This window comes from Dendropsophus ebraccatus, chromosome 4 (genome assembly GCF_027789765.1).
Source record: "Dendropsophus ebraccatus isolate aDenEbr1 chromosome 4, aDenEbr1.pat, whole genome shotgun sequence".
Lineage (NCBI taxonomy): Eukaryota > Metazoa > Chordata > Amphibia > Anura > Hylidae > Dendropsophus > Dendropsophus ebraccatus.
Window position 1 is genome coordinate 135,804,216 of NC_091457.1, and position 12,370 is coordinate 135,816,585.

The following is a 12,370-nucleotide window of genomic DNA, read 5'->3' on the forward strand; positions in this document are numbered from 1 at the left end:
TACCCAGAATCTGCCCACCCCAAACCACTTGTACCTTCAGATAGCTGCTTTTAATCCAATATCTGTCCTGGGGTCCGTTTGGCAGGTGATGCAGTTTTTTAAACTTGCAACCCTGTGTCAAACTGGCATGGCCTAGAGTGTCTGCATTATGCTGCGTTTACACGTAACGTGCAAATTTGCGCAATAACGATCGAATTCGAACGATAATCGTACGTGTAAACGCAGCGAACGAGCACAAGACGAACGAGAAATCGTTCATTTTGATCTTTCAACATGTCATCAAATCGTTGATCGGAAAAAAATTGCAGATCGTTCCGTGTAAACAGTTGTCGCGCGATAGTCCGGCCGCCCAGCCCCCGCTCATCCGCGCCGCCGCCAAGCCCAAACCCCCACCCCCCCGCCACAATCTGCGCCCCCCCCCCCCCCCCCCGCTGTCACAACCTCTGTCCGTCCTCCCCGCCCCCTTCATCATTAGGAATTCCCCAGGAAGGTATTAATTAGCTGTGAGAACACGGCACATGGGCTGGATCGTTAAGGCACCTGTGCAGTGTTCACTGCAGAGAAATAGGAAAATCCTGCCAGTGGCATTCCTAATGATGAAGAGGGTGGGGAGGAGAGACCGAGGGGTGGTGCAAAGTTAGGGCACAGATACTCTAGGACACAGCAGTTTGACACAGGGCTGCAAGTTTAAAAGTTGTTGTTTTTTTAGGACAATAACTGCATCACCTGGACAGATCTTGGATTAAAAGCACTAATACCCATACATTATACATAGAGAATCTTTAGGTTTTGTTCCCAAACAAACCAATTTTACTGCAGTGTTAACTATTTAGTGTTCTGTTTCTACAGTGCAATAATAACTATATTATCAGTAAAAGGACATGATCTGATATAGGATTGCTTGGAGTTGTCTTGATCAGAATCTGGTTGTGTGGAACCTGAATGGAGTTTGCATTGAATGTATGTGCGATAGCAATGCATGGCAGACAGCTGATGAATGCGTAAAAAAAATAAGTATATACATTACCTCTCCACGCTCCAGTGTCTTCCTGGCTTTTCAGAGCCGGTCTCTGAAGCAACAGGCTGCTCAGCCTATCACTGGCCAAGTCACAACTTCCGCAGCAGCTGCGGGCAAAAGTCAGGAATACACTGTGGAGGTAAAGTATATACATTATTTTACACTTTTAAAGCAAGGGCTGCATAGACATCGCTAACTATATATGCACAGCCCTTTCTGCACAATATTCGAGCCGTGAAATAGGCGCTCGTTTACTGAGTCTATCTAGCAGATCGGCGCTCATTTAAATTACTGATCAAGAACAAAAGGACTAAGGGCTGTATTACATGGCCTGAAGAGGTAAAGTGTTGCGACAGGAGTCTGGCAGTCTCCCTGCATGTGGGGGGAGAATACCTCTGTAATGCAGCATTTAATGGAATATGCTAAGATTGTTTAACACAATCGTATGTACAAGGTCTTTCTGTGAAAAGCTTGGTCTGTAATTTTCAGAATAACTTTTTTGATTTCTTTGCACTGTGTTAAAGGGCCTTTGTAGGCACGTCTGCTGCTCGGTATATTTTTCACCAAAAGTCATTGATCTGCCTGGCAAGTCCCATGCTAACACCATTAATGTATTATATATCCATATATGTTATCAAATATCTACACAGACTACAAAAAAAGTTAAAACCCTTCATCCTGGATTCTCTACATCAAAAGTGTCAATGAGACCGATCACACTCAAACACATACGTTCAAAATTATTTATTTCAAAATCATTTTGCTGGTGATAAATATATTTATATCTAATATTTAAGAAAACAAGGAAAACTTTCCTAAGAAATAAGTAAAAAAACAAAAACAAAAAATCTGAAATGTTAGATTGTATTTTGAAACGATTGAAACATTGCACATTATTCCCAGTCTTGAAATGTTCTGTAGGTCAACCAAGCAAAAAGGTTATAAAAATTCAGGAATGACTCCAAGTGTCTGTCTGGAAAGTAAGAATAGATTTTTTTTTTTCAAGTTTTAGAAAAACATCTGCAAAAGCGCAGGTGGTCCTACATGTACATTTGGTGGTCATCTGCCATGTTGAAGAATTACTTAATGGTATTTAAAACATTGTGTCGTATAAGAGTCATCTAGGGTTCTGAACTTTCAGAGCAGCCCATAGACTACAAGGCATTTGGTGTGGTTTATATATAAAGTTACAGTGCACAGGTCTTTGGACCAACAATCTACATCATTCACTTATGTGGAAACCAGTTCCACCACTTTTTCCTGCTGCTCCATTGTCTTCTGCATAGTTTACAATTTCGGGTAGAAAACTGCTCAGAAATTTTTTTAGAAAAACAAATATGGCAGAGTGAAGTGGTGCCAATCTTATAGAACTAATGCCAAGAGGAGGTGTAGCTTGTGACAACTGGCGCCCCCACAGGCGGCTGCTGTAATCTATGGTCATACTAATAGCAGGCAATTTCACTGAATTAACTACCTAATGGATATTAGAAGAAAAAAAAAAGCAGTCATCAACAAGCACAACTCCAAGAATCTCCGGCCATGTCTTTGCTGTCAAGTTTTATGCTGTCTGTGGACTTTTCACTGAAGACTGGCCCGCCGTGCCTCATCATCAGCTCAGTGGCCATCTTCATAAAAGCTTCTTCCACGTTGCTGGAATCCTTGGCAGAGGTTTCAAAAGCAGAGATGATGTCATAATGTTTGGCCAAATTTTCAGCTTCTGATAGCTGGACTTCTCGAACCTCGTGCATGTCCGACTTGTTTCCTGTGTGGGAAAGTGTAGATAGTGAGGGTTGTAGATCATGTCCAGTGGTGGATAAAGTAGTCGTATGTAGTTGACACATGGTACGCTGTCAGCGAGCAGGTAAGTGCAGGGGGAGCTGCCCGGATATCGCTAGATCGTCCGGGCAGCCCATAGAGGATAGCAGCAGTCTGCTGCCACCGCTCCTATTTGACGGAGCAACGGCAGCAGATCGTTACTATCACAGTGGTTTGTCTTTCAGCATGTTGAAAAACAAACAACAACAAAAATCAGCCGTCAGATAATCTTTCTGTGTAAATGGACCTTAAGGTTATCTAGCTTGACCAGTGTTTCTAATTCCTTAAAGAGTACTCCGGTGGGGGTGGTGAGGATTCAGATCAACTGGTGTCAAAGTTACAATATATTTATTTTACTGCTTTGTAACAATCTCAAGTCTTCCAGTACTTATCAGCTGCTTTATGTCCTGCAGGAAGTGGTGTATTCTTTTCAGTCTGATACAGTGCTCTCTGCTGCCACCTCTCTCCGTGACAAGAACTGTCCAGAGCAGTAGCAAATCCTCATAGAAAACCTTTCCTGCTCTGTACAGTTCCTGTGGTGGACAGAGGTGGCAGCAGAGAGCACAGTGTCAAGACTGGGAAAAATACGCCACAGCAGCTGATAAGTACTGGAAGACTTGAGATTTAAATAAAAGAAAAATACAAATCTATATCACTTTTTTTGACACCAGCTTGTTGAAAAACTTTTTTTCCTCTGAAATAACCCTTAAATTTTCTGAGGAAAAACTCTTAAAGGGTGCATGTGGGCATGAACTACTTGTACGGCACTGCCCTCGACCTGAGATCCCAATGGCTTTGTTAGGTTTCTGTAGATTGAGCTGAATTTGACAGAACAAATTATACAGCGTGCATAGATGAAATCTGTTACAGAGCGCCCCCAAACTGAAACCCCCACACCTAGTCTAACAGTATGTAAGCAGGGTCAGTGCACATCATTATTAGATCTGCATTGTTATACCATCTGCCCCAGGTATAGTACATACTGTGCTCAGACACTACCCAGCAGCCACTGTTGCTATGTATCACATTTTGTTGCTTTGTTGTAGCTTAACTGAAGGCCACTTTACATCAGCATACGCTGCGTGACTTACAAGAGACACGGAGTAAAACTGTCAGAATCCCACCAGCCTCCGTGTCATACTGCCAGTCTATGGGAGGCTCGTGCACCTCTGCTCGAGAAAAATGGACATGTCAATTCTTCCGAGCGGAGAGTGGAGGCACACAAGCCTCCCATAGACTGGCTGTATGACATGGAGGCTGGCGGGATTCAGTTTTAGTCCATGTGAACGGAGCCTTACAATAAAAAGGGGTACTCCAGGAAAATTCACTTTTCCTGGGGAAAAGTAGGAGACTGCAGGGGGTCGTCAAACCCCCCCCCCCCCCTGCCCTCCGTATCGGGCCCTGACGGCTCTTTTATGAATAGAGTCAAAGGTACAGCGCGTGACCGTAGCTCTGTTCATTCATATGGAGCTAATGAAAAGAGCCAAGTATGCCAAAAAAGCACAGTACTCTGCTCTTTCCATCGGCTCCATAGGAATGAATAGAGCCTCAGGTCACGTGCCATACCCGCATCTCTATTTGTAATACAGAAGCCAGAGCCTGATACAGGGGTCTGACCCCCGAGATCTCCTACTTTTCCACTATCCTGTGGATAAGAGAAAAGGGTTGTTTTTTTTTTACTGGAATACCCCTTTAAATTTAGCTGTTCAGGCATGATGGGAATTGCAGTTTTGCAACAGTTGGAGGCCGCAGGTTCCCCATTTCCCTTCTAGAGATCTTTAGTTTATTGCAGCAGCTTTACATCCTGTGTGGCTCCAAGAGACAAAGAATCTCAGTCGGAAGCATTAGGAGGCAGGCATCATAAGAAATCTGCAGTTAGTTAGTCAAGAGGGGGCTGAAATCACCGGGCAGGGCTCAGAAGCCTTAAAATCATAACGATAACCATTTGTAGACTTAGGGCAGGTTTACATGTATGCAGCATTTCCTTCCGGCGTAGTAGCGAAACACCATAGGGAAAACAGTTCTTTAAACAAATCCTACTCAGTTGAATGGGACAGTTGAAAGCATCTGGCGCTTCAATTGGGACACTGGAATGCCGGGCAGGCAGACACTTAGCAGTGTTCTGCCTTTAAATAGTTAAAGGGGTTATCCAGCGCTACAAAAACATGGCCACTTCCCCCCTACTGTTGTCTCCAGTTTGGGTGGGGTTTTGAAACTTCAGTTCCATTGAAGTAAATGGAGCTTAATTGCAAACCGCACCTGAACTGGAGACAACAGTAGGAGGAAACATGGCCATGTTTTTGTAGTGCTGGATAACCCCTTTAATGAAAAAAAGGCTAAGGGTACTATTACACCAAAAGATTATCTGACAGATTTTTTTGAGCCAAAGCCAGGAATGGACTATAAACAGAGAACAGGTCATAAAGGAAAGCCTGAGATTCCTCGTCTTATCAAATCCACTCCTGGCTTTGGCTCACAAAAACCTGTCAGATAATCTGTTGTTGTAATAGTACCCTAAGACAACTGAGGCACTTTTGCCATCAAAATAAGGATGCCGGACCACTGGATATATATAAACCCACCCTTACACGCCATTTGTGTTCGACTAAGAGTTCTGGGTAAAGGATATATAAAGCAGCTCTCTGACACCACCTTTTGGGGGTAGTTTTTCCTCAGGTTAGTGTTTGACTGATTAGAAGCCTTAAAACATGACTGGGGATTTAAAGGGGTTGTCCAGGCCTAGAAAAACATGGCTGCTTTCTTAAACACACAGCACTACTCTTATCCTCCATTTAAGTGAATGGAGCTGAATTGTAATACCACACACAACTTGATGACAGGGGTGGTACTGGTTTTGCAAGGAAATAGAAAGAATGTTTTCTAATCCTGGATAATAAGTCAAGACAAAAATCTCTTCTGAAGAACAGGTTACCCCATCTTTAAAGAGATATTGACCCCTCAACAGTACAAAGCAGACCACTGAAGGCCAGGGTAACCCATATGAATCTTATCCCCTGATCAGTCAAAAAGATCAGGCATGTTGACAGCCTAATCCTTCTCTTGTCTGAATCTGTCAAGAGGCCCCCATATGGTCTAGCTGAAATCTGTGTGTTAGGGTGATAGTAATCAAATGTATTAGGTATATGACCAGCCTAAGGCTGCATTCACACCTTCCATGTTCCCCACGGAACACGGACGTGGAATGCCTGTAACAGACTCTCCCCCGCCCGGGCAGCATCTGTTATAAGATGCTGGAAATGGGGGAACTGTACAGATATGCACCACGCTATGGCTATGTCATTACAGCATATCTGTATAGTTCCCTGCTCCCAGCATCTAATTAAAGAAGCTGCTCGGGCAGGGGAGAGTCCGTTACAGGCATTCCACATCTGTGTTCCGTGAGGAACACGGAACGTGTGAATGCAGCCTTAGCCTTATTAGAAAATCCAGACTGTTCCAGAACCCATATATGAGTCCAGTCTTTACTGGGTTAAGGGGCTCATGCACATTGGCAAGTAAGTATTATGGGGGAGATTTATCAAACATGGTGTAAAGTGAAACTGGCTTAGTTGCCCCTAGCAACCAATCAGATTCCACCTTTCATTCCTCACAGACTCTTTGGAAAATGAAAGGTGGAATCTGATTGGTTGCTAGGGGCAACTGAGCCAGTTTCACTTTACATCATGTTTGATAAATCTCCCATGAGCCCAGATACATCAACATTAGTTGTTTCTAGAAAGGGGGGGAAATCTTGGGCAACTTTCTCTTGTCTACCGTTATGGTGCGTTTACACAGACAGATTTATCGGACAGATTTTTGAAGCCAAAACCAGGAACAGACTATAAATAGAGAACAGGCCATATAGGAAAGATTGTGATTTCTCCTCTTTTCAAATCCATTCCTGGCTTTGGCTTCCAAAATTGGTCAGATAAATCTGCCTGTGTAAACGCACCATAAGGGCGGGTTCACACTACGGAATTCTCACGGACAATGTCCGCGGAATTCCGTCAGCTGTCCGCCCGCACGGGCACGCGCTTTTCCGCCGGCTCCATAGACACCATTCTATGGGCCGGCGTATTCCGCGATCCGCTAAAAGAAGTGACATGACACTTCTTTCAGCGTATAGCGGAATACGGCGGCCCATAGAATGGTGTCTATGGGGCCGGCGGAAAGGCGCCCAGATGTGCGGGCGGACAGTTGACGGAATTCCGCGGACATTGTCCGCGAGAATTCCGTAGTGTAAACCCGCCCTTAGTCAATAACTAACCTGCTACTTAACAAGGTTTCTGAATGGGCAGCAGTGTTGACAGAACAATGTCTAGGTGCTATATATCAGTGCTGAAGATAGCGCACAGCCTATAGATAGGTGACAGCTGGGTGATGCATGTGACCAGCGGTCAGACGCTCCATAGTCCAGGGAAGGACAGGTGTAGCTGGACACAAGGATTAGATAACACATACAAGGCCTTCTTGTTATGTCAGCACTGACAAAGCATCTTTTATCTGCACACACTTTGGTCTGAGATCTAGACACGTCCAGCAACTTTTCACGTCAGCACTCTGGAGCACATGTCTTATGAGTCTTCGCAGCGTGTACCTGAAATCTCCTAAGTTTTTAATCTGCATTAGTATACATTTACTGTTGCTGGTAGTCACATGACCCATAAAGAGGAAAGATCACAGCTGCCTATCTCTCCTCCTATACAGCCTTCCAGTCACCCCTAGGGGGCGTTGCAGGGACTTTATTTTACAATGTCACATGAGTAGTTGCATAGCCTCTCCTTTGATTCATGTTTATTGTCTGTCTGGATTGTGGAGATTTTTGGTCTCCGTTCTTGTGATGATATGAGCATGCAGACATGGGTTCAGCTGGCATGTATGAATTTTGCACACTCGGTCTTTTTTAAACAACGTTTCACTCTTATTTTGTGTACTATATTTTTTTTAACCCTATTCACTATATTGGAATATCCACAGTGGCAAGGCTACCTAAATAATATGTTGGATACAATACAATAATCACACTCCAGTTTCAGACATTTACATAGATATCCAGTCTTTGGTTTCATGTGCGACGTATATTGTGGTCTGAGAAACCAATCAGACTTCAGTTCTTGTTTCCTAAAATCACACTGGAACACACAGAGGTGAAATCTGATCGTTTCTCAGATTAGAAAACATAAGTGACATGTTCTCCCTCTATAGCCACTGCGTCCTGTATGACAGCCACATATCTGTATCATAGGGAAGGGTGTTTGTACTCTGTGAGGCTGTTATACAAGAGGAACAAGGAACCCTGCCGGACTCTCCTCCTTCATATACTGTTTGTATAAAGCGACTGATGACTCTGGGTAAATAAATAACGCACCAATAAGCAGCTGCACAATGTTGGAGCCGGCGTACTTCCTGACATCCTCTATCCAGCGAGGAACGGATTCAAATGACTTCTTCTTGGTAATGTCGTAGGCGATGATGGCACCATTGGCGCTTCTGTAATAACTCTGCGTTATGGTTCGAAAGCGTTCCTGTCCAGCAGTGTCCCAGATCTGCAGCTGGTAGAAAAGAAAAAAAATCCATATTATAAGTGCACAGGTTATCTAGTCCTCTCTCGTTTAGCGTCCAACTCCAGGGTATACTGGGAGCTGTAGTTCTGCACCAGCTGGTGAATCACGGATTGGCTTGCTTTGCTAAAGTCCTAATATGTCTGCTCTGCTGGTAAACAGTGCTGAGCTACCATGATGGGCGTACAGAGCTTTCAACATAGTTATATATGTCAATCATTCAAAGCTGACAAATTCCCTTCAAATTTTATCATCTACGACATAACCATTCAACCATTATAATAATACATTCTAGAAGAATTTGAAGATTTATGTGATCTAGACACAGATATCTGTTAGTTTCCTCGTAGAGAACGCATATTAGGCCGGACTGTTTGCGGCACCTGTGATGTGACCCACATACACATTACTGGCATAAGCCTATGTGTTACAGGAAATGGGGAAGAAGGTTACATAATCATTACACAAGGGGACCACACAACGTCCAGTTGTTGTAACCAGGGCTGTGGAGTCGGTAAGCCACAGCTCCGACTCTGACTTCACAGCCCCGAAACCAGTTAGATGTTATAACTCTATAGATTAAGCTGGCCTGTCCCATCCTACTTTACACAAACAATCCATGATGTGAGCAGGCTTTGTGTAATGCCTTATCTCACCTGTGGTGGCGCTACAGGAAAACTGAAAACTTATCTTCTCAAGGACTACAGGTCCCAGCAGAGTTTTTAGGCTATGTTTCCACATTCGTAGGTCGAGACCACACCCGCATTTCTTAATCAGTAGCCCATAATGCCGGTAACATCACACAACTACTGGAGAGGAAATGGGGGTGTAGTTTCACCTGTAAGACAGAAATGTGTGGAAACATAACTGTACACTTAGTGATCAACTGTCAATGTATCCTTTTAAGTAGGGGTTGTTCAAGGTGGAAAACCCCTTAAGGCCACACTCCGACATACCTAGTAGCGTAAGCAGTGAAACCGCGCCCAAAGCTGTCACCAATAACCGTGAGTTGGTGTCGGGACTGATCAGCAATGTTGTGAATCTATTGGTGAGAACATGGCCGTGTGGTTTCGGATGAATGCACTCCTTGATATGTGAGAATGTGGCCTAAATGGGTTTTCCCAAGCTTAAAAAAACATGGCCGCTTTCTTCTAGAAACAGCACATCTCCTGTCCTCAGTCTGGTTGTGGTTTTGAAATGAATGGAGCTTGTTGATGCTTTTTTTTTCTATTAATATATAACACAATGATTCTATCTACATTTAGCTTTCAGTTTCCTTATCACGTGAGCTTCTTACTTCAGGCAGAATAATAGACAAGTGAACATCTGAATTGTAATAGCACCTGTCATGAGGGCCCAGTCATCAGCAAAACTGCAGTGTCACAACAGGAAGTCAGCTCCAAGAGCCGGCCACATCACACGCTGCTGAGCACGGACAAAGGCCTCCACCTCATAACACACGGCTACAACCACACAAACTAAGGGCCAGCCGGGTACATCCGTCCATAGGAAGGGACCGAGACTAGGACACAGATATTACGTTTACACACCAGGAATTGTAAACTTCTGGATACACCTTAGTATTACAATTGTATTCTGGACGAGTTCTCAGCTTTCCTAAACTCCTGAACAGAAAATCTACTAGGTTATACAGGCACATAAGCAATTCCGTTTTCGAGAAAAGCTGTGTGATAATCAATTGGTTGTAAATCTGACACCCTGGGATACTAGAAGAGCTTGGTGGTGAGTGGATCCCCACCAACTAATTATCCCCTATCCCTAAACTAGGGGCACCTCTTCTGATTGTGACCCAGGGAGATCCTTGGACCCCTATTATTTCAAAGGTTTCCTCATTTAAAATAATGCTTGTGTTGGTTTAGCATAAAGTGCTTATAGAGGTCTTCCTTTAAAGGGGTTATCCAGCGCTACAAAAACATGGCCACTTTTCCCCCCTACTGTTGTCTCCAGTTCAGGTGCGGTTTGCAATTAAGCTCCATTTACGTCAATGGAACTGAGTTTCAAAACCCCACCCAAACTGGAGTCAACAGTAGGGGGAAAGTGGCCATGTTTTTGTAGCGCTGGATAACCCCTTTAATATATGGTGAGGAAGCTAGATAATCAGATTCTGCCTGCCTCTACCACAAGGGGGCACTCACGTCAGAGAACCAATTACAGTTAACCAGGGCAGGTTCCACATAGCCTTGTTTTAAAAAAGATGTCTTACCCTTGACTAAGAAGACATTAAACTATAAGGGTACGTTCACCGGATCCGCAGCTTATTTTCTGCTGCGGATCCGCAGCAGATTTCATTTAAATAACTGAACACAGCATCAAATCTGCTGCGGATCCTGTAGGTGTGAACGCACCCTTAAGGTTGATTCTACAGCAAGATCTTGGATCAACTAAAAAACTGCATCACATGTTACTTTCTGGATCAAGTGCATAGCTGTTTGTTTGTAGTCTGTTACCATGGAGACAGGTACCTGTACACTGTAATATAAACTATCTTCAAGGTTCACTTTCGATGCATTGGATCAATGAACAAACATTGGTTGCAAAGTTATACATACAATAAAAATGAAGTCATCCCATGTGTTTTACCAACCACATCTGCTAGGAGTCTGATCCAAGCATCTACTACTCTTTCGGTAAAGTAATATAATAGGATGATCACATCCATATGTTTCTATCCATTCCATCATCCATCTGTCAGCCTCTTCTAGGCTATTGTCCATGGCCAGCCTGAGGGATCACCTGACACCTTAGAAGAAAACAATGGGGGGGGGGGTGTTGGTGAAGTGAGGCAGCACTTGGGACAGTGAACAAAGACCTTGGGTACTGCACAGATTTCCAATATGTATCATCAGTCCTATGATGCTGTTCACTGATCCATATGGGACACCTCACAGATGTAGTATGATGTCACTGATGAATCAATGATGTCATCAGAGCAATGATCAGGAGGAAAGATTACTGGCTGCCCTCTTTTCAAAACAAAACGCATGTTAAGAACACAACAAAGCAGTGTGAACACAGCCTAATAGGGATCATGTCAACACTATACACTATGGAATACTCATCAACTCTCTTACATCTCTGAACAATAAAGTAAACACCTGGGACTTGTGGTCCTACAACTCCTCTCCCCATCTGCTGTAGTGGCTGCTCCCCCATAGCAGCTTATTAGTTCTTACTTTCACCCGTTTCCCTTGAATCTCCAGCGTCTTCATGGTGAAGTCCACCCCGATGGTGTTCCCCTGCCGCTCCACGAACACCCCGCTCTTGAAGCGCTGCACCACGCACGTCTTGCCCACCCCGGCATCTCCGATCAGAACGATCTTAAACAGGAAATCATAAGCGTCGTCCGAGTCTAGTGGAGCGGACATGCCGGGGTCCCGGGAACCGAGACCTTCTCCTGCTGCCCGTGACGTGGTGCGAGCGAGCCGCGGATCTGACAACGCGGAACTGCAGGAGCTTTCTGAGTGCACAGGACCCGGGGGCTGCCCATTGGTTGCACCGGGCTCTGCTTACACTGCAACTAATACACCACTTGCACATAGCTGCCCGTGGCTATGCCTGTCCGATTATTATGCTGCACATACACCACTTGCACATAGCTGCCCATGGCTGTGCCTGTCCGGATTATTATGATGCACATACACCACTTGCACATAGCTGCCCGTGGCTGTGCCTGTCCGGATTATTATGCTTCACATACACCACTTGCACATAGCTGCCCGTGGCTATGCCTGTCCGATTATTATGCGGCACATACACCACTTGCACATAGCTGCCCATGGCTGTGCCTGTCCGGATTATTATGATGCACATACACCACTTGCACATAGCTGCCCGTGGCTGTGCCTGTCCGGATTATTATGCTTCACATACACCACTTGCACATAGCTGCCCGTGGCTATGCCTGTCCGATTATTATGCGGCACATACACCAGTTGCACATAGCTGCCCATGGCTA

At 44.5% G+C, this 12,370-nt stretch overlaps 1 protein-coding gene across 1 annotated transcript; it reads right to left on the reverse strand.

The window, feature by feature from the left end:
- Positions 1–1,747: 1,747 nt before the first annotated feature.
- Positions 1,748–11,894, reverse strand: RAB43 (RAB43, member RAS oncogene family). The gene is made up of 3 exons (XM_069967104.1): positions 11,589–11,894; positions 8,202–8,385; positions 1,748–2,780 (listed from the first exon to the last, which is right to left on the reverse strand). The coding sequence occupies exons 1-3, from the start codon at positions 11,778–11,780 to the stop codon at positions 2,527–2,529; spliced, it is 630 nt and encodes a 209-aa protein (XP_069823205.1). The 5' UTR covers positions 11,781–11,894; the 3' UTR covers positions 1,748–2,526.
- Between the last annotated feature and the right edge of the window lie 476 nt (positions 11,895–12,370).

Coding starts and splice junctions, on each gene's coding strand:
- RAB43 (XM_069967104.1), bottom strand. CDS start 11,780: ATGTCCGCTCCACTAGACTCGGACGACGCTTATGATTTCCTGTTTAAG. Junction 8,386..11,588: donor TTCAAGGGAAACGGGTGAAA/GTAAGAACTAAT, acceptor CTTTTCTACCAG/CTGCAGATCTGGGACACTGC. Junction 2,781..8,201: donor CATTGTGCAGCTGCTTATTG/GTGCGTTATTTA, acceptor TTTCCCACACAG/GAAACAAGTCGGACATGCAC.